General features: G+C 35.0%; 2 protein-coding genes across 5 annotated transcripts in view; both read right to left on the bottom strand.

Annotated features, from left to right (window-relative positions):
* The window catches only part of LOC106665086 (putative fatty acyl-CoA reductase CG5065), a 46,056-nt gene that overhangs the window by 1,581 nt on the left and 18,704 nt on the right, over positions 1 to 25,771 (bottom strand). For 2 of the 4 annotated variants that reach the window (XM_014391281.2, XM_024225874.1), the window contains exons 2-4: positions 3,571 to 3,775; positions 223 to 471; positions 18 to 163 (exon numbers count right to left, since the gene is read on the bottom strand). In XM_014391281.2, coding sequence (XP_014246767.1) covers positions 18 to 163; positions 223 to 471; positions 3,571 to 3,768 — 593 coding nt within the window. In that variant the 5' untranslated portion in view covers positions 3,769 to 3,775. Of the gene's footprint in view, positions 1 to 17; positions 164 to 222; positions 472 to 553; positions 637 to 3,570; positions 3,776 to 3,843; positions 4,087 to 25,771 lie in introns of those variants that run through there. The other 2 variants (XM_014391280.2, XM_014391282.1) reach the window with 2 other exon arrangements.
* On the bottom strand, positions 20,928 to 21,731 carry LOC106665087 (peptidyl-prolyl cis-trans isomerase-like). The gene has a single exon (XM_024225875.1). It carries the CDS (start codon positions 21,592 to 21,594, stop codon positions 20,998 to 21,000), a length of 597 nt encoding a protein of 198 aa, XP_024081643.1. The 5' UTR covers positions 21,595 to 21,731; the 3' UTR covers positions 20,928 to 20,997.

Here is a 25,771-nt window from a genome sequence, read left to right as displayed (position 1 = left end):
CCATTTTCAAAACTTACTTAGGTGTTAGAATATTTAACATATCATCGTTTAAAATTTCGACCATTTTGATTACATTTTCAGGATCAGCAGGAGCTGGATAAAGGATTTCATCAGCTTCAGCTCGATCACAGTTGCAATAAGCTGTCGAGACATGAACTACAGACTAAAAAAAATCTCATTCAATCTTTTTGCTTAGTTCAATTAAAGAAAAGATATTTTTACTTCAAGTTTGGTCATCCGAGCACAGAGTTCCAACAAGCGCTTTGTCCCTGTTAGGTTCATCCCGACTGAAATTTTCAAAGGTTCATCAAATTTTACAGTCGCAGCAACATGAAAAACGACTGATATCTTTTCAACGAGCATATTTTGGTCTTCTTGGCTTATTCCAAGCTCTGGGAGAGAAATATCGCCCACCACAGGAAATACTTTACACAGGACATCCTTTCGGTTTTTTTTCAACCACTCAAATATCTGAAAACCAATAAAATTGTTACATACTTAATAACATAATTCCAGAACTGATCCTCTGGAAAAAGCTAAGAATATGTAATACATTGGAGGCAGTTTGATTATCACCGATTGTCTTGAACATCTATTCTTCCTGTTTTTTCTTCAGCAGAAACTGAAGAAATGCATCTAGCAACGTACAAAAGATGGTAACCAAATTGCTGGAAAATATCATTCCTTCTTCATTCATAAAATGCTTACAACTAAGTTATAATTATATCAAACAAATTGAACTATATGTTTTGTCTTTTAAATTTAAACATGCCTGTAATATGGGAGTAACTACTGTTTTTCTTCCTTTCTTACATTCGGTTTCACATAAAATAAAGCCTATTTTCTATTTTAAATTCATGACTTGCAACACGAAAAAACATAGAATTAGTGTATTTAAAAATATTTAATTTAAAAACAGTGTTATGTAGTTTATCGAAAAATTCGCTAAAATTTGTAACAAATATTAGCCTTAATACTTTTTTTTGCTATTAACATTTTTCTCAAATTAAATACGTAAGAGTTTCAAATTAGGTAAGTCCTAAATATGTAGAAATTTCCCAGAATGTGGTGCACGTAACGGTTACAAAATTGGAACTGAATTTTGTCAAATCCGGTTTTAATACCGTATAGACTTATTTAAAAAAATAAAAAATAAATAAAAGATCAAAATCTTATATATTCGATGCTTACGTAATTAAATTCTAGTTAGTGAAGGGTTTTTATTTCACCCAGAAAATTCTTAAGACCCTCCGGTTGGGTAATCTTACAAGAGAAACGCCCCTAAAACTTTTGATCGTCTTGAAATTATTGTGAAATAATATTTCAACCAATTCTTTTAGGATCCTAAAATTGAACAACTGGTAAAATAAAACCTATCACGATGCTAATGCTAATTTCAAAAATTATCCTTGCAGGGTTGTATTGAATGGCAATGTGCTAATATCAGGGTTAATTACAAAACTAAAGTGTTAAACTTCTTGTCTGGATGAGCAACGGATGCCAGAACAACTTCATCACCAAGTAATCAATGCAGAACGTCAGGATGACACGAATCGAATTTCATAAGAATTAATTCCAAGGACTTAAGTCACGTTTATTTGTATTCTTGAGATGGTGTTTGTTATCTTCTCACGCCGGCAGCCAACAACCATGAAAAATTAGCAGCGTTTATTGTTGCAACAGTGTGGATCCGACGAAAAAAATGTATTTGAAATTATTATATTCTACTGCGTTTATTAAAACGGAATGTTTTGATTTGCCTCCTTGTGATAGAGTGTTTATAACAGGGGTAAAAAAACAAACAAATACTTTATTCGTTTTATCTGCATTAGAAAACACATTTGATTGTTTTTAAAAACATCTCTTTCCCAAGTAGGTTTGTTCTAAGGTAAATTGTAAGATCCAAAAATCAATTAGACAAACGTTTTGCAGAGTGTTCTTAAAATTCGCATGAAATTTGTGCAGGGAAATAAAATTTTATGAACTTTTTATCTGATATATTCAAATGTATTTCTCCTTGTATCAAGTCGGAGTGGCGGCCAATCTTAAAAAACCACGCAGCAGTATTAATATTTTATAAAGCCTTAGTTTTAGCGTCAAATTGCTGAACCTTCGAACACCATCATCATCCTGGTACGGATGTTCTCGCTGCGACAAACTGAATAATCTTTTTTTCGGTATTTGTTCAACAGATGATCAAACAAGGGAAATATGGCACAAGATTCACATACTGTCTCTCTCATAAATTGAACATTTATTCATAAAAACAGTAAAAGCATACAATTTGTATTACTTTATAACGAGTTTGGTGCCACTTACAAGGCGTGGAATGAAATAATCTGAGTGAATAAAGAATTTTCTGCCGATATTTATGACCTATTGTTTTACATTTATTTGGTCTAAGTATGAAATTGTGAAATTTGGTGTGAAAAATAAAATTAAAACATGTTTGATTTATTGCGTCAACTAAACAACGTATATTCAGCTGTGTTTATTGTTTAATTTTTTTTTAAATTGTCGTTTAATTTGGTTATTAAATATTATAGATCTGACATGGCTTAACAGAATTTCCACACATAAAGTATTGGCCAAGATGCTTTTGTCAATTTTTATTGTTTCAATCAGATTATTTTAAAAAAACCGAAGGGGAAAAATTAAATCTCAGTTTTGAACCGATTGATTTGTATAAATGTGTGGTGTTTAGTAACCGTCAATTAACGATTATTTGGAGATCGTGAGTTGCGGTCTGTCTGGTTGACGTAGGTTTGGAAAAAAAATTCTTTATCGTGCCAACGTTTCGAGCTTTATTGAGATCATCTTCAGGGCTCAAAGTGTTTGTTTTCTGTGTAGCTGTGTCATTACTGTGTGTCGTGTTGAGTGCTCTCGAGACCTTGAGCCCTGAAGATGATCTCAATAAAGATCGAAACGTTGGCAAGATAAAGAAAATGTTTTTCTAAATCTACGTCGCACCAGACCGCTTCTAACGATCTCCAAATAATTGTCTGTATAAAATTGGACAAATTTAATGTCTCAGATTACTGTACAGATTTACAAGAGAAATACACCATTTCAACTCACAAACTTTACGTTTGTGGAAAAAATCTTGAACATGAAATTTGCTTTTTTCCCTTACTGATTACTTTGTTCGTATTAGTTTTAATTTATTAAGAATGTTAAAAACCGTGATAAATTACAAGAAACATATGTAACATCTTAAATATTTTATTTACACAACTCTCTAGGATTGTTGATCAAGACGGAATCATTTCAATGTGATAGGGCCTTTGCAGTTGTATACAATATAATTATAAATAATGTAAAAGATTAATAGCACAAAAAAAGAAAATTATGATTTAATAGATGTTTGAAATGTAGTCATAATCATATGATTTATGCCAAACATTCGACATTAGACATCAGGTGAATAATTAAAGCCGTACCAATGTTTTATAGGACTATCATGACAAAATGTATCCTTTAATGTTAAGACATTTCATAAATTTTGGCATGAAAAAATGGTTTAATTAATTAAAACAATAAAAAAATTAATGAGTTAATATAAAAAAGTACCTTCGTGTTCAGAAGATCGTTTAGCCTTTGCGCTACGTGCTGTCCGCTCTTTGGCCTCATGAGCAAGTAGATGGTGTCAAGATCAGGACATGATCGGAGAAGTTTCTCGACGAGCACTTTGCCCATGAATCCCGTCGCACCCGTGACGAGGATGCACTTGCCGGCGAAAAACTCCGGAATACCGACGTTGCTGTCCATCTTCGTCCTGGTGGAAAAAATGGAAATGCATGAGATGCCACGCTAATTCGGTTTAAAAAGGAAAGAAAAACCCACCGTAAGGGCCAGATAATAACTGTGGTTCGATTAAAAACGAAAACACCGTCTTAATGGTTTTAGCTACAAGAACAATGTAATGCTTGATGAAATAAGCAGTTTTTTTTAAATTTATCATATGTCACGTGTAATTACTACATATGTTAGCTAAGTAAAAAGAAATATCATTGAGAAGATCTGAAATCTGTGCAAATTATGATCAAAATGGGAAAAATATCTGGTGGTTGTGATAAACAGTTTTAGAATAAAAAATCCATAATTTTCATTAGTTTTCATAAAATACTAACTTGTTAAATATTTATTACATGGGATCTGTTGGCTCCAATTTGTCAATCAGTACCACCCAGGTCCGTACATTCTCGCCTTTTTCTGGAGAGGAGCGAAAAAAGGCGGAACAGGATGCTTTCAGGATACCAGCAGTTATGCTTTAGTAAAAATTCGATTTTCCTCCACACCTTGGAGTTTCTTACATTGAGGTCCAACAATCAAATACTCTTCTATCAAAATAAAAATTTTACTCCTCGACGATACTTAGATAAACTCAGGTATTTTGAAGAGTTTATCCAGCCAAATTTGAAAATGAAGAACTAAATTTGTTCCAGCATGTATTTATTATTTCCCTTTACAGAAAAATTTCACAAATATTATAAAAAATGCAATCTTTTGGTTTCTATAACAAAGATACATCTTTACAATATTGTTAACAAATAAGGAAACTAAATAATGGATTTGGATTTGGATTTATGCAGGTTGTCTTTATAGATGGTCCGGCTGAATTTGTCTTGAACCAATGACGCTATAAAAAAATCGTCTTTAATATTTTTAGTTTAGTTTCAAATGTTTAACTTTTTTGGAGAAAAATTATACAGGGTACTTCAGGCCCAGTTCTACTTCAAAATGTCAAATACGACCCTATACAACCTGACTCGTAATTTTGAAGGATTTTTAACGCTGTGAGTAAATATCAAACCAAATGACTGTTTTTGTTTTTAACTTTTTGTCATAACTTTGCCATTTTTTGAACAATTTAAAATTCGATTGCACCATTGTTTTCAGCGTAAAACATCCTTTAAAGTGACGTGTCAGGAAGTATGTGGTCGTATTTAAAATTGTGAAGTTGAACTGGGCCTGGGTATCCTGTATAATTTTTCTACAAGAAAAGGTAAAAATTTGAAACTAGACTGAAAAATATAAAACACTTTTTTTTTTTTAATAGCGTCATTGATTCAAGAGAAATTCAGCCGGGCCATCTAAAAAGGACACCCTGTATATGCTCAAATCCGCATATGTACGTACTACATACTAACATGTGCCGAGTTGAGCCTATTGGCTTTTCGTAGTCAATTTAATCGTAATTTACAATAGATAGCCGGCAGGTCTCGATTATCACCCACTCCAGAGGTAGGTCAATTCTTCATTCAACGCATGCAGTTCCAAACCCATTCATACTTACGACCATTCTTAAATACACCATTACTCTTCCATCACCCTTTACACATATTTCACATTATAATAGATTATAACTAAACTAATTAGGTCGATGTGGTACTCAATAGTCCACCATCGACCATCTTACACCACTCATTCACCCTAATAAGTATATTCTTCTTCTAATCTATATACACACTAGGTACACGAAAACTAACATTACTGTATACAATAAAACAACCTCGTTTCCTCTGAATAGGGGACCCAGATACTCGCTGCCGTACCAAATTCTCATATCGGGTGGCAATTCTACACGCTCTCTATATGGAGCCAAGTAATTGCATCCCTCAACTAGGTGGGACACATCGAGCAATTTCTCTACCTAATGTATAAACAAATAACTTGAAAATAAATAATGGATAAACTCAAAATATTGAAAATGAGATAATTGAAATTTCAACGCCAGCAACCAAACGAAATCATCATAAATTAAAGTGTAAATTGTTAGTTAAAGAGCACAAGGGAAGAAAACATATTTTCTTTAAAAGCTACTTCTTTTTCTGACTTAATTTATCTAAGCAGTTCTCAAAGCCAAAGAAATGAGATCAGAAGGATAATGGGAATAACTCAAAATTCAGTGGAAGTTTTTTCACATCCTACATGTATTTGTAGAATGTAAACATGTTTATAAATCCCAGGCCCTTAAGATGGTCTCAATAAACATCGAAACGTCGGCATGATAAAGAAAATGTTTTTCTAAAATCTACGTCACACCAGACCGGCACCCACGATCTCCAAATAATAATTCAGTGGAAGAGTAAATAAAAGATTTTCAACGTAAACTTCGTCATTATTTTTTCAGTAGCTATTGTCATTAGTTATTATTATATTAGTCATTATTGACATATTTAAAAAATTAATCAGCAGGCATTAAAATAAAATTAAGAAAAGGCTGAAGAAGCTGTGAAAAAGCCGAAAGTCTTACCAACTTAGCTTCGGTTTATACCCTATATTTTCCTACATTTCGGGAGCATCTTGTAACATTTCTTGTACCCCTTAAAATATAAAAACAAACAAAACGCAATGTACATCTTTTATTTAAATTTTAAGTTTAACGCAGTCATTTGGATTTAATGTTGCAAAAAAAGGGGAAAAAATCATTATTATAAGATTTAATCGGCTTTATGATTACAAATTTATATTAAAAAAAGCATTCCGTCGTACACCCGGTAGTCAATTTGCATGGATTGCATACTATTTGTCTTTAATTCAAGCAGTCACAAATGATGAAACTAGGAATAATGACGCCCATCTCACTAGACAAAGAACCGGCCGAAGGTCTCCAATTTTACTTCAAGGAATCCAATCCACATTGGAAAGGCACGTCTTCAAGTGGTAAAATTGGTTGTTGGCGAAAAAAACCCTCACCAGATGTGCAATCAGTAACCAACTCGTGTGCGAGACTTAAACAAGTCGGCATCTTAACGTATACTTAAAATAGCTGTATACATCTTTTATTTTTTCTGAATTTATAATTGCTGTTGAAGCAATTTTTATATATCGCCTTTAGGCCTCTTTTATATAAGCAGTTAATTGAATCAACTAGTTGAACGGACGTCTAGGAGTGCAGCCGCTACTTCTCATCGCCAACAGTCGGCATTCGTTCGATATAATGAAAAGCAAAGCCAAATATCTACACGTCATACGAGACAAAATACTGGCATTTAAGAAACCATTATTAAGAAACCTACGTGAGCATTAATGGTGTGCAATAATGTTACTTACATATCGGGTTGTCCGGAAAATAATGCAGGATTTTAAGTTTTCATTAAAAAAAATCTATATAAAATATTCTGTTTACGTTTACAGGATTACTCATTTGTATGAATGTCAACACTTATTAATCCTCTTCCAAATGATATTGTTTGTTTACCTCTGTAGCATTCCGCTACTTGGAAATAATTCAGTCATCCTTATAATGTCAAAGCGAGAATTTCGTACGATTTTCTTTTACGAGTTTAAACTCGGCCGAAGCGGAGCCCAAACGGCTAGAAACATTAACCAAGTCTGGGGCGAGGGTTGTGTTAATGAGTGCACTGTGCAAAGGTGGTTTAAAAAATTTCGGGAGGGAGATTTCAGCCTTGAAGATGAAGAAGGTCGTGGAAGGCCTTCCTCTCTTAATGATGATGTTCTGCGATCAGTGGTGGAAGAAAACCCCAAAACAACTGTTCGAGAACTTGCAGAGCAACTCAAAGTCAGTAAAACGACCGTCGCTGACCACCTCAAGGCGATTGGAAAAGTGAAAAAACTCGAAAATTGGGTTCCACACTCATTAAACGATCGCCAAAAAATCAGCGCTTTGATGTTTGTGCATCACTTCTTTGTCGAAACAAAAATGACCCATTTCTGGCCAGAATTGTTACATGTGACGAAAAGTGGATTCTCTACGATAACACTAGACGTTCTGGACAGTGGCTCGACAAAGGAGAAGCTCCAAAGCCCCCAACTCATCAAAAAAAGGTAATGGTTACGGTATGGTGGGCTTCATTTGGTTTAATACACTACAGCTTCTTAAATCCTGGCGAAACCATCAATGCTGAATCATACTGTAACCAAATTAATACCATGCATCAGAAATTGGCAGTAATGAAGCCCTCTTTGGTCAATCGGAAAGGGCCCATTTTGTTGCATGACAACGCTCGACCACATGTGTCACGTGTAACGTCACAAAAATTATTGGAGCTTGGCTATGAAACTTTGCCTCACCCACCCTACTCTCCGGACCTCTCGCCTACTGACTACCATTTTTTTAGACACCTGGACCACTACTTACAACACATAATATTCAAAAATCAAACGGAACTGGAAAATGCATTTATCTGAATTCTACTCAGACGGAATTAATAAGTTACCAACACGTTGGGAGAAATGTATTGAGAGTATGGGAAATTATTTTGATTAAAGAACATTGCTTTAAAGTAACAAGTTTCTTTTTTTTTGTTTAATACCAAAATCCTGCATTATTTTCCGGACAACCCAATAGTATGAAAAACAGGGGATGCAGACCAGAAATCTGCTCTAGATGTCAAGACTTCATATACAGCGCAAGGTCTATAACTTTATCTTTAAAGCTCATAAAAACTTAGAGAACTTACGAAAATACAGATTCGCATGCGTTTACATAAATGGAGCAATGAGAAAAGGTCCCACCTGGTATGGAGAAAATAGTGGGATTAACCCCCTTTCTTTCATAGTAATGAGGACAACACAGGAAACTATTAGTAACATTATTAAAGAGAAACCTTTAACAGGGCTAAAATTAAAACGGAGAGATATAAACAGCCAAATGAAGGAACATCCGATACTCATGGCTCCAAGGGACCACATGAACAGGATGTTTGAGTTCAAACAGGATTGCCAAACAAATTTAAGTATCAAAAATGAATGGGAAATACGGAAAAAACACTCCGTTAAGAGCTGCACCATCTGTTGGTACACTGATGGATCTAGAAGGTACGGGGCAAGAGTGTTCGGTCCTAGAACCAAACACTCAGAACCTATGGGAAAACACCAGTATCTTCCAGGCTGAAGACCATGCAATTGTAAGGTGTACCTAGTTGTCAGATAGCCAAGCAGCCATCAAAGCACTTAGTTGAAACATCATTGGCTCAAAGATGGTGCTGAATTGTAAATCTAATTTATATAGATGAGGTATGCAAAAAATCACCCTCTGCTCACCAAGGGCATGAGGGAGTAGAGTTGACGAGAGAGAAGGAAAGGGGCTGATATACTGCTGATAGGTCCTGAGCCCTTCTGTGGCATAGGGATGCACATTATCTTAGACAAAAAAATTGAAATGAGGAAACTGGAATTCACCCGTTGAACATAAACAATCTCAGAACATTGTAGCAAAATTTTGGAAGGAAAGAAACAACAGAATGCATCAAAGGAAGCAGTAAAACTCTTGGAATCCTGATAGGATACTGCAGACTGAATAGGCATCTGAAGAAGATTGGTATAACCCGACACGGCAGGTGCAGATTCTGCGAGGAAACAGATGAGGCACCAGCACACCTGCTAACAAATTATGGCGCCACATTTGTCCGCAAGAGGATGTACAACATAACTGTAGAAGAAATTCAACTACCGGGACCGGACCTACTAATCAAGTTCCTTGATGAACGAGGACTTACCAGTGTGCAATAAGTAAAGAGTAAAGAGATATCATAGCTCTCAAAGGGCGTAGTATATTACACCCGAACATTACATCTACATCGTCCTTCACCAGTTGAATAGTAGAGTCAACTGAGCTCAACACAAAAGCGTTGCCATTTCAAATTTCAATGCTAAGCTTTCCCTATCGACGCAGTACTGCTGCAGTACTTGGCAATGTTAGGACTGAATCGGTCTTTATGGAAATTTGAGGTCGCTTGTAAAAACAGTCAATCTGCAGACATATTTAAGATTGTTTTGCCCTGATGAAGACCTTAAAATAGGTCGAAAGCTTGGCAGTAACAACTGAATTTGCTTTTTTTCTTCAAGACCATAATTTGCTCCAGAATGTTCGTGAGTGAAAAAGTGGTCGATACTTCTAACATTGAAAAAACGTGCTCATAGTAATTGCGTCTTTCTTTAATCTTTTACTACCTATCCATAGTTAATCTTAGATTTGTTTCAGTATCTAGGACAAATATAATTAAACAGCGACAAAATTAAAAGGAGTGAAGTTTGGAGGGAAATGGCACGGCAGTGGTTGTAAGAAAGAGTTCCCGATTTTGTAGAGTTTTCTTCGACTAAGTTTCCTCCTTTTTTGCTTCTTTTCTTGCCGAAGAGCAAGCATAAGAAGTACTCCTGCTTCCTCGGGCGCGAACATCGTACTGAACTCGTGTTGTGAAGAGAAGTTGATTCTGCAAGTGGTCTGGTGTGTAACCAGCCAAGAAAAGTCATCACACGGCGGTAACTAGTTGAGAGTCAACCAGGTAACTCAGTTGAATTATCTAAAACCGCATGAAACTAGTCTTAAAACCAGGCTATAATTTTGAATTGTATGTTAATTCCTTGCTTACAAATCATAATGCGTTGAAATTGTCACATCGTATAAATCTAATGAAAGATTTACGGGTTCAAATTTTTATTTAGAACAATTTAAAAAGTTGTTGCACAATTTGTTATAAAGAATATTAATCGAAATTCAAAAAATGAAACTAGTCGCATGTATAGCGAGAGGTGGAAAGTCTGGGATAAGTAGGGGGCACAACGCCGTTTCCATTTCTGCAAATGATATGCCGGCGAAGCACTACTCCATTTCCGTTGTTAAAAATTGGATAAATATTAAAATGTCGTACAATTGTATGCTAAGTGCCGTGCCATCTGGAACAAGTCAAAGGCGTGAACTGCTTGGCTAACTTTTGGTTTGTCAACTTGATTTAGTTGTCATGGCTATTTTCAATACCTATAATTTTTCTTCATCACAATAAATCTTTTTTCGATCTTCTAGCGAATTCGTTCAGACGTAGACATGATATTGGACTGTACAGGTCATGAGGATCCAATCTTGGCAGAATATAAAAATAAAATGAAGATTTTTTTAGCTGACAATCCGCACAACACTGGCGTTCCAATAATGCAGAAATGGCTGAACAAAACTATATTACAATTTTGATGAAGTACAATCTCCATAGATCTCCATTAATTCAGAATTTCAACAGCCATCTTCATTCTTAATCATTTTTTCTAATAATTTTCCAAAAGGTCAAATTTTTAATTTTTTAACAATTTCTCAAACGCGTAACGATTTATTTATATTATCAAGTGAGTTTTCAAAACGATTGGATGATTGGATATTATTGTACGCAATAATGTGGTATACAACTGGTCTTTTTTAAAAGTTTCTTGTGTTTTAAAAAGATGGTGTGAAGTCAAGGATATAAGCCGGGAGAGGCAAGACGTCCATTCCATTTTTGCCTTCCCATTTAGTTCTTTTTCTTGGAGAGATTGTTTACATCAATTAAAACACAAGTGCACTTTTGCATGCATAATTTATAAAGTAATTAGAGAAGATAATGAATTATCTTTGCCCTTATCTGATAATAGATTTTGCATTGTTTACAGGATCAATTGACCTCCATATTGACTTTCTCGCCCGTATCAACAGTACATCTAATATGTGCCATAGTAATAATAGATTTATTGATTTAATTTTTTTCCAACAGATATGCTTTTGTTAAGCATTTATTTAGTTCAATACGTTTTTAACAAAAATGTTACATTTAACGACTTATTGCGAATGTTTCCCGGTTCTGAAATGCTAGGCATTTGTTTAACCTATTTGCTAGGCACAAAGCATGTGTAATTAATTTATAAAATAAATCAGCAAACTTTATTTAAGAAAAATTAGGGGGTTAGCAACTTACCTACACAGCTTAGCTAGTTGAAATTGGTTAAACTAAAAGAATTTTTTCTTTTCAAATTTCTTCCCGTTCTCGCTTTCATTATTCCATTGTAACGACCCTCCCAGTTTAATTATTATAATAAATCCGTCCTTACTCGTTCAACCGAATGGAAAGCCTATTCAACTTAAAATACACAGGGCGTATGGATTGCTTAACGTGTTGTGACGTCGGCCGGCATGGGTTCTTCATTCGGCATTCATCTCGCGAACAATACTGTCAGGTAAAAGTCTGTTAATGACAGATATAGAATTATTAAGTAGCGTGCTATTGACACAGGCAGTTAATGCCATTCGCATATGTGTATTGTCTCGGTTGGATAGGTATCCACAGGATTCGTACAATGTGGACTATCTGCTGGAGCATTTTATAATGGCATCGACCAGAGTTTTTTTTACAAACTTCCTTGTCAAAACGCGCTTGGTTTATTCGTGTCGAATTTTATCCCAACATGGGTCAAAGCTCACGGATTTTTATTTGCAAAGAAAATGTGACAAAGAAAAAATGAAGATAACCAAAGATTCACTGTCAAGGTTAAGCACGTGTATTATACAGTTCCAACTTTGCTTTCACATCCCTGCTCGCCTCGCTCTTGCCAATTGTACTTTTTTACAGATTACATTTAAGATAGAACTTTTTTCACTATAATATAATTGAACTTTTGTTCCTGGTTTTTTTAATGGATACGAACCAAGTTATAGATTGTAAAGAACGAATAGAGAAGAAGGGTCTAGACGAAAAATTCTGATTTTTTAGGTCGACTATCTTCTCTGAAGACATTTTGAAACAAAAACACATTATAAATAAACGAATTAAAATGAAGTACACTTCACTAAAGCTCTCCGTGGCCATTTCATTTGTCGTCGAGAATCCAATCCGATTACACGACATTTGAAAAATGGCAAAAAGGAGGGAAAACTCATAAGGAGGGGGTTGAGATGGGAAGTTGATGTCCGAGTGGATCGAGGTCACGATAGCTCAAGTGGTAGAGCAGCGGCGTATCTAGCCGAAGATCGTGGGTTCGAATCCCGCTCGTGCCATTAACTTTTTTTCATCTCAACTAGAAACCTTAATTAATTGTAATGTATTAATTGGTCAAGCGGACCACGAAATTAGTGAATTTAATGAATTATAAATAAAAAATAATAATTTTTTCTGTATTAAACAGTCATTTTAAAGAATACAAGAATACAAATTATTGAAAATTAATCAATAATTAAATATTAACAAATTTGATATCCTGTTATTTACCGGAAGGGGTATATAAACATTGGAGCACAATACAGTACAGAGTTTATGTTAAACAGGCTCTTGGTCACTTACTAGATCCATCTTCACTCGGGGGGTTTTGATGTCACTTGCGTTCCACTTTGCGCATTCTTCAGTTTATTCAGTTTAGAGTTTAACAAAGCAAACATTAAAGCACTTTTCATATGCAGGGTGGGCGACCAAGACCCGAGGGGTTAAATGCCTGGGTAGACTCGTACCCCATTCCTAAAGGGTCCGGGACTTGGTCGGTTCACGTGTCCTGCATAAACCTCTTGGACTTGTTCACAAACCCCAAGATTTTGGACCATTTTATCTCGGGGAGTGATTTGGTAATGTCCTCTCCTTCAAAAGTTTCGAATCTATACGTAGCGTACCTATCACACTTTGCGAGGTAGTGCCGTGCCGTTTCTTCTTTTATTTCACAAAAACAAAAGGGGTCTGGTAAAATACCCATTACGAAGAGGTGTCTTCTCAATGGGCAATGGTCCGTCAGGATACCTATCAGCCTCCTAATTCCCTTCCTTGAGTTAGAGAATAGCCTTTGTTGGTTTGATCTCCTTCACAAACTCCTTCGATTGCCTGTGTCCGGGAGATTCCATTCCTTAAGGAATTGTTTCATGCCCCAGCTATTGATACTCTCTTTCGCTGTGCTTATAGAGTGAGGTAATACCGGTTGTGGTCCGACAAACGCAGTATTTTTTTTTTAAAGAGGGTTTGCAACAGCACAAGATATAAACCCTCAGAGTGCCGGTGTTTTTGAAAAAAAAGCCCATTTGTAAGTATGTCGGGTTCGAATGCAGGGCCGCTGGATTCGAACCCGGGACCTTTACCTTACAGTGATGAGCGCCGCGTCAAAGACTAAACCTTGCGGCCACCGACGCCCCACAAACCCAGTATTAGAGCATTCTTTAGCCAGGTAAAAACTAGGTAGAATAATTGCTGTATATAGCCATTTGGCCACCCAAGGTTTGAGACCCCATGTTCTACCAACAATTCTCCTACATTGTACCATAGATATTGTGCCTTTCCTGTATATATTATTAATGTGGCCTTTCCAATCAAGTTTCCTGTCAAGCGTCACCCCGAGGAATTTGATTGAATCCCTTAAGTTTAATTCGGTGCCCTGAAATTTAGGGTTTTTGAAATTACCTAATGTTCTTCTCCTACTGAACATTATCAATTGCAGTTTAGCTGGATTAATTGATAAACCTTTATCACAACACCACTCAGAAAGCAATCCCATGGCATCCTTCATCAGCAATGAGTCAGGGGATCTCTACCCGCGATCATGATGGTACCATCATCTGAAAATAATTGACTGTAGAAACCTGAATTATTCAGAAGTTCTATTAAACTGTTTACTGTGATTAACGACAGAAGAGGTGACAAGAAAAATTACAGGCTTCGTACCTTTTATTTCACCTTCTCCACAGTCACGCCCATTTTAAAATCGTAGAACGAATCTACACTCATCTGTAAAACGTACAGGAAAGCAATCGTAAAAAGATCTGGTCCTCTTACGGGGTGAAAAGCCACCAGTTCATACAGATTTAATCTTCTTCGAGCAGTACGTTCAGAAATTTAGACACCTCGAACTTCCTGGAGCTGATGATCAATAGCTTGAACAACAGTTGCCGGTTTCGCAAAATTTTCAAAGTCAAAGGACGGTAATCCTGTGGTTGTCCAGAACCGGCCCTGCTATGGTAGGACCCATTTGCTAGAAAACTTCTACCGGCGTCTCGCAGTGTTTCGTAGTGAACTCTCCACATACCTGATGGAACGTCCATCATCAATAACTGCCGCACCACGCGCAACGTCCTCAGCACTAAGTGGCATTTTTAAGTTTAAAAATTGAAATTAACAAAACGAAGATGAAAACTAAAGAGCTTATTGCTTCATAATTCAAATGAGACTGAATAAACATTTGCAATTCCGTAAAAATTAAACCTTGAAAAATACTTTATCCTTATTTTGGAATAAGGATTAAGTGTGTTTACGTCTAATTGATATTCCCAATTTAAAACATAGCATAAACAAATATTTATTCATAAAAACAATGGGACAAATTAAGGGTGGAATTTTCTTTTATCCAGAAAATAAAAAAATCAATTGGGCGAAATTTTTCGCCTGCCAGTGTATTTACCTGATTCGATCTTCTTTTGGTAAACTGGTCCGTTTGTTCTCGCTGTATCTCAGAAGCACATTATGACCAAACGGAACTTTTGACAAGGTTAAAAACCGGGAATAGACAGGCCAGGAGGATCTAACTCCCCAAACACTCAACAAACTCGCAGGTCTATTGAACAATTTTCGCAATTGAGGAACATTTTTGTTGTAATTTATGCATTTTATTATGTTCAAAGTTTCGTATATTTATTTGTGTTTTTCCGCTAAATAACCGTAGTTATTTAAAGTGCACATAATGGAATAATTATTTCTTGAACAATTCTTGAAATACATGGACATATAAAAAAAAATGAAAATATAAAGAAAAACTGGTTTATGTTAAAAATATAAACTAAAAACCCTTAACTACTAACTATGTAGTTACTATATTAACTATAGATTTCTAAAGTTTTTAAACGAAGTCGGCCCTGTTCGTTATATCGATCAAAATAAATCTTATTAAAAAAACTCTCTTAGAAGAAAAACCTCGAATTTATCCCTTTTCACTACATAAAGTTCCATTTTTTCTTAAAACCGACTTAAAAAATTATATATTTAAACATTTTTAACAAAAGTGTGAACTATTTAATATAGGTATTGAAATACTAATTTAAATAAATTATTGTAGTATTTTTGATAACAATAACCCGCTTTGTTAAGCCGTTGACAATCGATCTCGTTAGATTTAGGCAAAATTATCAGGAAGAAGTTAGCGTATTGCATCAACCTGCTTATAGTCCTCACATCCCATAACAATCTTTAACGGCCGTCAAAAAATGAAAATATTAATTTAAGAATGATAATTGTTTTGAAATAAACCAACAGGCTTTATAAATATCATAAATTTATTTCAATTTCTCTATTTTGAGAACGACTGGAAATAATGACGTCATAAATACTTTTTTTGTAATCGCCAGTCCTCTTTTCCTTATCTTTTCTGATCTTTCTCGTGTTTTAATCCGAGTAATTTCTTTTCCTCTTTCTCCTGCTGAGTTACGATACTTTAAAGTGCAAAGGGAACCAACTCTCTCTTTTTTTGTCCTATTGCTAGTCTCTCTGTACTTCAGGGGCTTCGTCAATTGTGGATAAAATAAGACACAAATACACAGAAAAATGTTAAACGCATGATAGTCTGATTAACATTCACACTACCCAAGAGTACTTGATATAACTCGGGGTAATTGGGGATAAACCTCGCCATTCACGCTAATAAATTACATTTCTACATTCATTCACACTACCCCAGAGTACTCAATATTACTCGGATTCATTTTTCCTTGTACTTTAAGTTTTCTTCGCAAAATCTCACACTACTTTAAATGTATTCTTTCAAATTTTAACATTATTGATGATGTATGTCTTATTATTAAATATTGCAGATATTCTACGTACACGTGCGAGCACACATACACATCGAAACGCACGATAAAATTTACTTACGTACGCAAAGAAAGATTTTCCGTTAGGCTGATAGATTAAAGAAAATAAGAGACCCCTTTCGAAATCAATGATTTCCATTCTTCCGTTGTTATCTAATAGAGAAAATGTAAATTGAAGTCGGATTTTAAAGTGTGTGAGCTAAGAAGGGCCAGGAGATATGAGATAATTGAGATCGCCACCAAGGTCGAAGAAAGTGAATCAGTGAACTCGAGAGAGCCGGACGATAACTCGTCGACCTCCAGTCGCTTTCTGTTTCCTTGACAAAGAAAACTATGATACAAACAATTTTTTTTATATATTTAAAACATTTAAATTGTTTCGGGCGAAAAAAATACAGGCTTGGGTGTCTGAGTTTTGAAAATTCTTGGAAAAATCTACGGAAAAACGTTCCTAATCGACTTCCTAAGTTAATCGGTTAAGGATATTTTAATGGAAAAAGATCTTCATTTGGAAAATAAATTTGAAATTGAACATACGTTTACTACAGGGGATTTACAGGCTCACCCTCAATTCGGGCTGACTGACTCACAAGGTTTTCCAGGTCGATACATCTAAAAAAGGGTTGAGTTTAATTCCCAATTGGTTTAGCCTTGATAAAATCCAATAATGTTGAGAAAACTGACTTGCTGTATAGTTGAAAACTTGTCACATGTGTATTTTATGAATACATCTTAAACATAGATAATGTTGCACAGAATGTGAAAAAAAATATGTTGTAGTTTTTTGGAAGTCTGAAAACCGTCGGATTGCCCCTTTCAAAAACACGTGCTCCTATGGCCTCTGCTTTGGGAAACCCCCGTTAAAAATAAATTCATAAAACATATCCGAATTATCTTTAAGCAAATTTTTGTCGAACGTGACATTCGCATTAAACAAATTTCTACGGCTATATGCCGGCATTTGTATTTATTCGTTAAGAAATAGTGTTAACTATTAATGTCCATAATTGTTAGAATTGCTGTGCTATGCAATAAACAACATAGAATAAGTTAGCAACTTCAATAAATATTATGTTTCTTTCATAGGTGCTGCGTCTTTTTTGAATATTTTTGCACTGAGATCGTTCTGATCATCATTGATCTTCCATGATGACCCGAATTACATTTAAAAGCTTATATATAAAATTTGTCATTTTGGTCAAAAGTTTTGGTATTTTACCAACGTCAGTGAATATCTCTATTTTGAATTATTTCTCTCTCTCTCTCTCCCTCTCTCCTTTTCTCTCACTCCCTCTCTCCCTTTCTCTCTCACTCTCTCTCTCCCTGTATCTTAAATATTTATTTATAATTTTTACATTAAAGGTATCAATCGGGAACTGTATGTGTTTAACATGTTTATATTCACAAGCATACAATCACTACTAAAAAAATAATTTATTTTATCATTGAAGTAATGAGAACGGTTTTCTTTCGCATACTGATTTTCATTCAGCACTGCTAAACATTTCTTGACCAAAATACCCAGCGAGGCAGATGGACAAGCATGATCATAGCAGATCCAACTGCAGATAAACAGTACGCTATTTTAAGGAAAACATATTACATTTTTGTCAGATATTAATTATTCTTTCACATTAAACATAAAAAAGACATAAATCAATAATATTTGCATACAAACGCTAGGCAGGTTGTTAGTGTTTTAGGCCTGCCAGTTAGAAAATAATTAATTAATTAATTAATCTTGGGAAATAGTGATGAATATGCAAAAGTACACTTCAGAGAATAATATTTTGACGATTCAAGACTATATTGTCTATAAATTGTGGCAAGACGATTGAATATTTCTATGTGATTAAGGACTATGTTAAAATCCCAATATATGAAAAAGTTTCTTACATCGTTTCATTATCTTAAAATAAATAAATAACAAAAAACCTAAAACCACCCTGAACATGTAGGTATTTGTGTAGTACAGTAATTTTTTCGGACAGCCCATCGACTCTCGGCAAACAATGTTGAATTGTCAAATAAATTTCGCACCTCAGGGCGCATGAATGAGCCAAGCCGTGCTTTTTCCTTAGTCACAGGACGTCTCCATATTGAATACCTTTTCCTATCCTTCCTACGCTTTTCGAAAGAATCACTTCTGAAGAAAGTCCAAATCACGCCTCAAATGAGGCAAATTAAATCAGACATGTCAGTTCTTTTCTTTTGTTGTTACTAAGTGTCCAGGAAGAATTTCCAAGGCCTGGACCGAGGAAGGACCCGCAGAAAGAAGCCGCCTTTTGCTTTATTAATTCGTCAAACGACATCTAAGATTTTTTGTTAAGATGCCCTCACCGATATTGTTTTCGCGTTTCGTCCTTCGCACCGCGGACCGCATACCAAATCCGAAGCGTTTGCTGTTCCCCGCCGAATTGAATACAGTTATGCTGTCATCTTGTAAGAAGAGAAAGAGGATTTCTGTTCTTTTACATAACTACGTTACCAATCAATTCTTCATCTACGACGCACAAAAGAATGCTGGCATGTTTAAAAGTGTTAATTGTGAATTACATTATCAATGCTAAAGCTTTTAAACGTTGTCTTAACAGAGCTGCATTAGCCACTTCACAATTGGCAAAAATATGTTAAACGATGTGCATAAATTTTTATTTTTTTTACTCACCTAATACATTATTCAAACTAAAATTTCGTTAAAATCATCTTAGTGGATATATTATCTCCTTTTTAATAGATATATACGTATATTAAAAACAAGTTAAATAAAAAAAATTTAAAATATTAAATGAACAATCGACAAAAGAAATATATTCAAAATCACTTTCAAACTTGAAAACGAAAATGGTACTAGATCATACACGTGTGACACACGTCTAAAATGACTTTCTGCTTATCCCGACAAATTGCCACCAGTCAAGAACCATACCATATTGATTTCTGTGGGTCTATTTTCATTAAAAAAGGCTGCAGAATTAAACACTTGCAATTACATTTAATATGGTAAATTGCATGATCAAATAAAATAAACGTTTAGCGTCCTGACCTAAATTTAAATATAGTCCTACCTTAAGGAGATAGATGTAATTGTTCAAAAAATAACCCCTTATTCTGTTATTGCACAAATTGCATGTTAAACCGACGTACTGTATATTATTTTATCTTACTACTGAAATGAAATAAAAAGTAAAATTTCTTACGTTAGGTTATGTTTTATTGTTACTATAAAATTCATTGACAAATATAAATCCTAATATGGATACTACAATCATATAGCGATTGTACGCATCCTTGGCGTTTAACGAAGGAAAATATCACAGACAATACCAAAGTCTTGCCACGACCGTCTTATGACCCCAACCTCGCGCAACCTGACGTTAGCAGCTAACATCATTTCACGTCACGTAACTGCAGATTATAAACTATGAACATGTGAAATTAAAATTAGAGGCGTTTTTCCTTGATAGGACAAAAATTGAATAGCCAAATTTAAATGATGGCTGAACTATTGATGAAATATACAAATGGTGAAGTTAGGTTGAATGAATAATTCTAATCTGGAATAATTTTTACTTAAGGAGAAACTAATACCACATGTTCAAACCGTCCCACAAAGATCTACTAAAAAGCGAATATTTAATTAATTGAAGAATAATTCTAAGGCCACAAGACCCAAGAGTGTTCGATGCTTTATATTCTAAACTACTAGGGTAACTAGAATAAAATATACATCTTCTTGTTACGTGCAGTGAATTCTTTTGTTCTGTTTACCGAAAAAAAGTTGGATTTCGTCCAAAACTGCCAAGTTTATAGAATACCTTAAAAAACAAAACCAGTTTTTCATGGTTTACCATTTTGCTAATTTTTGGCTTATGCGTACCCCAGGCTGAAGGGAATTCCTAAAATTTTAATTATTTTAGTTTTCAAGTCATAATTTATGAGTCAACTAGCATCTAACCTAATTGACCAAATGTTCCTGAGATTAGTCCACCTTGGCAGTCAATAACAATAATAATACTGGTACAGTCGCAGAAATCAACACTTCGATGTCAAAAATATAAATTGTACTGTTGTAAAAGAAACATCCGCATTGCTGAGAAAATACGGACGCACAATTCTCGTTGTTTTATACAGCCAAAAATGTGGCTGATCTATTTCCAAAAATACAAATTACAAAACAAGAAAACATTGTTATGTAGTACAATTTTTTTTATGGACGATATAAGTATAAATAATTACGTTCAAGTAAACATGGATGTATATATTTTGTTTCACCATGACAAAAATGTAAGATTATAAAATTAAGATTTACTTTAAGCAAATTGACTTAAACTTAAACTCGACTATTAAAAAACTCAATACGTACACAATAATAATATATTTTCATTTTTTCTAGAGAAAATTGTACTTTTATTAAGAAAAAAGAAAAGAAAACTGAAAACGTTTAATCACATCATCGGAGATTATGTTAATTGTCCACAGTTTGAGATGAGAACCTTTTTGGAAGGTTGGCCGTTTTGTGAGCCAAACCCTTCGATGGTTTTAACCACGTCCATTCCCTCGACGACTTTTCCGAAAACGACGTGCTTTCCGTCGAGCCAGCTCGTTTTCGTCGTTGTGATGAAAAATTGGCTGCCGTTTGTATTTGGGCCGGCGTTGGCCATCGAAAGCGTCCCGGGACCGAGATGCTTCAGATTGAAATTTTCGTCTTCGAAGTTCGTCCCGTATATGGACTTGCCTCCGGTTCCGTTGTGCTGGGTGAAATCACCCCCTTGGCACATAAAATTGGGGATGACCCTGTGAAAACTCGATCCCTTATAGCCGAACCCCTTTTCACCGGTACAGAGGGCGCGGAAGTTCTCGGACGTCTTCGGCACTAGGTCGTTCCTCAGCTCCATGACGATGCGCCCCAGGCGTTTGTTGTCCACCTCCATGTCAAAAAACACTTTCGTCAGAGACATAGCTTTCGATGTGAATCGTTGAATCACGTGCGGAAAAACTCGTGCAAAATTCGCTCTATCTAGTCTCAAAATCTTTGGACAGAATCGGCCCAAATTCATTAACACATCAAAGATACCACAACAATTTAAGACTATTGACAAATCTTACTTTACCCACAGTCGAACAATTTCACGTTCTACACTTCGCACAGCACCATGTGATAAATTGCGCTTTACCAAAGACAAAACACGATTTTTTTAAAACAGCAATTAAATCATATGTTTTATTATATATTTCTATCAACGATAACGTTTTTTATTTATCTTCTCTTTTCAATTTTAAAATTTTCTTGGTTAAATAATATTTTTATTACATATTTCATTCAGGTATAGTACTTTGAGTAAAGTGGTATTAGTACAATTGCGAGGCTCCCTTCGTGAACTTACCATTTTTTTTACTTCATTTATTTTTATCTAAACTAAACATGTATTATATACAACCGGGAGATTGGATTGCAATTTATGATTGTGGCATTACGGACGTTAGAAAGAAAGCTACCCATTGGCAGCCGCTCTGGTTTAATAAAATGATATTAATAATTTAAGAGGTCTCTTATCCATATTTTTTTCAGTCGCTTACATGGTAATTGTGTGATAGTGTGATTTTATAATTTACTATGAAAACGCCTGTAATCTGTTTTGACGGATGAAAAAATTGTTGGCATGTGAAAATCTCTGCGAAGTTGTTATTGTTTACGTAAAAAGGCGCAGAAACAATAAGTCTTACAATTTTGGATTGGATACTTTTTAATCTTTGAATGTGGAATATTTGGTATTAGTGGAGGATCAAAGTCATGACAAATATACTCGTTGAATTATCCACTAATTACGTTTATTAGTAAACATTTTCGCCACATTTTTAGCCAGACTTAACTCCTTCATACATGTCGGAATGGTATATTATTAAGAGAAATTAGAGAGAGGAGAGAGAGAGAGAGAGAGAGAGAGTGAGAGAGAGAGAGAGAGAGAGAAAGTGAGAGTTGTAATGTATATGTACATATTACTTTATTCCTTTACCCTAGTTTTTAAGCTATTTTTGCATATATGTAGTTTTTAAATTTTATAAATGTGTATATTTTTTCATGACAGCAATATCTTGCATTATATTTGAAAAATATATAAATAAATAGTTTAGATAATAGCTAACAGATACTGTCTCATTTTTTGAATGACACAAAATAACAGACTGATTCATCACATGTGTCTTTGTACACAGGACTCTATGGTTATGTGCACCTTTTTGACTTTAATTGGTAAAAAGTACACTACATATTTTTTTAAAATTTTCATTTTACTTTTTGAATAATAACACTTTTTTTACTTTTACTTCTGGAGGAAGGTTAGTTTAGAGATTAGTTAGTTTGATCTTCTTTAAGGCTTACGTATTAAAAAAAGAAAATATAACAAATACTCCATATTAAGGATCAATGCTTCCGTATTACATAAAAAACCAAAAAACGATAACTATGATATTCGAAATGTAGACAATGCTTTGGACTCGAACTGGGGTGAAATCCAGCTTACTCATTCGCCACACTTTCGGCGAGAAAGTTCCAATATCCATTGTCAAGGAGTGCCGACTACGCTATGTTGTGGAGCCCTCGACTATCAAAAGGACAAAATGGATTTCTGTCATGGCAATCGGAGACGAAAAAGCAAGAAAAAAAATCTTTATCGTTGTTACCATTTGACCAAGACTAAACGACTTGAAAGTAACGTTTTTTACACACCTTGAACAGGTACATTATAGCAACAAGTTTCAATGATTTCTACTTTATCGTCTCTCCGAGTCAAGTCCGTATGTGTAAGTCAAAGTGAAAGTTGTGTACATCGATTGAACCAATTCTACACTGACATTTCACGTGCAAGGAGTACAATAATAATTGTATTTGAATGGGTACCAGAACAAAAACAAACCAAAAAAACAATAGGTGAGATACAAGTGTACCTTCTTCATATTCTACCCTATAAAAATGAAGAGAAAATGTTAAGTCTTAAATTACAATTTGTAACAAAAATAATTCCAAATGTCATAAAAGTGATTAATTGTAGTTTTGTTAAATTTCACACATCACAGATTTTTGTTTTTACCTAATAATTTTGCATTGTTATTACAAATGATCATAATATTTCGTGGTTTATGTTAAAATTTATATTTTTATTTTGACAAAAGGCTCCTCAGCGAGAAAGAAATCTCAATCCCAGGTTATTATGTTGGGGAATGAAGACTTCTGGCGCATTGTTGGGAAAAAACAACTTGACCAGGCAAACCCGGTTTTTGTATTGATAAAGCTTCTCTCAATATCGAGGTCATAAAATATGAAGTGGATTTTAATTCGTGGAAAAAAATTGTCTTGCTCCGTGAATAAACAGAATAAGTCTTTGTAAGCTTAGGACTAAGCTTACCACGTAATAAAAGTCATTGTTGATTTTTTTTCTGTTCTTATAAGTTAATTTGTACAATGAAACATTCCAATCCAATGTGAAATAATCGTTTGACATAGACGTTTTTACGTTTCCTTCTTTCACCGGCACAGCGTGTGCCTTTTGCGACGGATTCAATGAAAAGGCATGTTTCACACACCTGGAACTCAGCGAGCACGTACGCCGCCACGACAGTCTGTTATGAAGCGTTTTCTCTCTCATATTTCTCACATCCGCGTACAAATTGCAACGTTTTGTACTTTTTCAACGGCGTAACTCACACCTTCAATAGTATTAAAGCTGCGATCTTTAAGTTGGATAATTTGGAAGGTTATTAAATGGATAACATTGCACCATTATCACATTAACATATTTAATCAGCGCGTACATCCCCCCAACAATACAAATCCAATTTGAGAGTATAATTTTCTGAACTAAAATATATAGTAGAAATGATGAAGGTGGGGTGAGTATGTTGGGTTCGGTTAGTACGTAGATTCACTTTTTGTAAATGGCGGTTCTACTTTGTAACAAGAACTATCATTTAAAAAAAGCGAAAATTATATAGGGTTTAGGACTTTTTAGGTATTGGCACAGCAAACAAACACATACAAAACGTAATGCTTGTTTTTGCGGACTTAGAATGGCCTTTGTGTGTGTTACCGATGGCTTGCTGAAATAAGATTGACTGAAAGGTTTTGCTGGAACTCTGGAGATTCCACTTATTGACACAACAAGCTATGTAATACGGTCATTTTTACTTATGTTTGAAATACACTGAAGGAAAAATTTAACGCACTCAATTTATTTAGTTTAAAATTAAATCCATTAACTTTCTACATTAGTTACAGGTAATTAGGAGCTATCATAGTCAAAATAAACAGTAAGTAATGCTTGGTTTACTTTTGTATATTGATTAATCCCATTTGAACAAAAATTAGAATTATGCCGTTCCATTCTGGTACGGCTAAAGCTCGCTTTCAGTTAATCCTTCGCTTATTTCATTTAATATTATTCTTATTCGTAAATTCTTGTTCAGTGGCTCCAGTCAGGCATTTGAATGAGTATGACGGTGTCAGGGTCATTAAATTATCAAGAAAGGTTACAGCCAGCGACAAGCCGCGAGGAGACTGAGTACAAATTACTCTTGAGTAGGAAGGATTCTTCGGCGCTTCAGAAAAAAAGGGATCACACTAGAAATCAAGGACAGGGTCGATTTAGGTCTACAGACCAGAGAAACGATAGATTCATCTGTCATCAGGCTCTATAGAACTGCATCATTACGGGAAATGAGATAAGAAATTTGATAAGACAAGTTCGAAATATTTCGATTTCCTCCAGCACAGTAAGAAGAAGGCTCATTGAAAATGACCTCAGATCCCGGCATTCGGCTCGTGGACCTCTTCTTACCGCAGTTCAGACAATGGCTAGACTTCGCACAGGAATATGTGAATAATACATTAGTGGACAGTAGAGAGGCTCAGGAGAAAAGTAAGCTGTATGATTCCTCAGGTGGCATTACACGGTGGGTCATTGATGTTCTGGGTGGCATTTCCTTGGACTCTCACACCGAATTCTAAGAGGTACTTACAAGACATAATCGAAGAATAAGTAATGCCATTTGCACCCATATTAGTGAAAGATTCTTCCTAATGCATGATAATGCCAGGCCCCGTAGAGCACGTCTTGTGGATGACTACCAGAATGACGTTCGAAATGAGTGCTTAGTGCGGCCAACTCGAACAACCAGCGGAGAGACCGTTGCGCCAACCCTGCGCTTAAATGTGAGGGCTGACAAACATCAGTATGCTAT

Source organism: Cimex lectularius, unplaced genomic scaffold, assembly GCF_000648675.2.
Source record: "Cimex lectularius strain Harlan isolate CLEC.00 unplaced genomic scaffold, Clec_2.1 scaffold32, whole genome shotgun sequence".
Lineage (NCBI taxonomy): Eukaryota > Metazoa > Arthropoda > Insecta > Hemiptera > Cimicidae > Cimex > Cimex lectularius.
The sequence above is the reverse complement of the archived record's forward strand: the minus strand, read 5'-3'. Positions and strand labels throughout refer to the sequence as shown.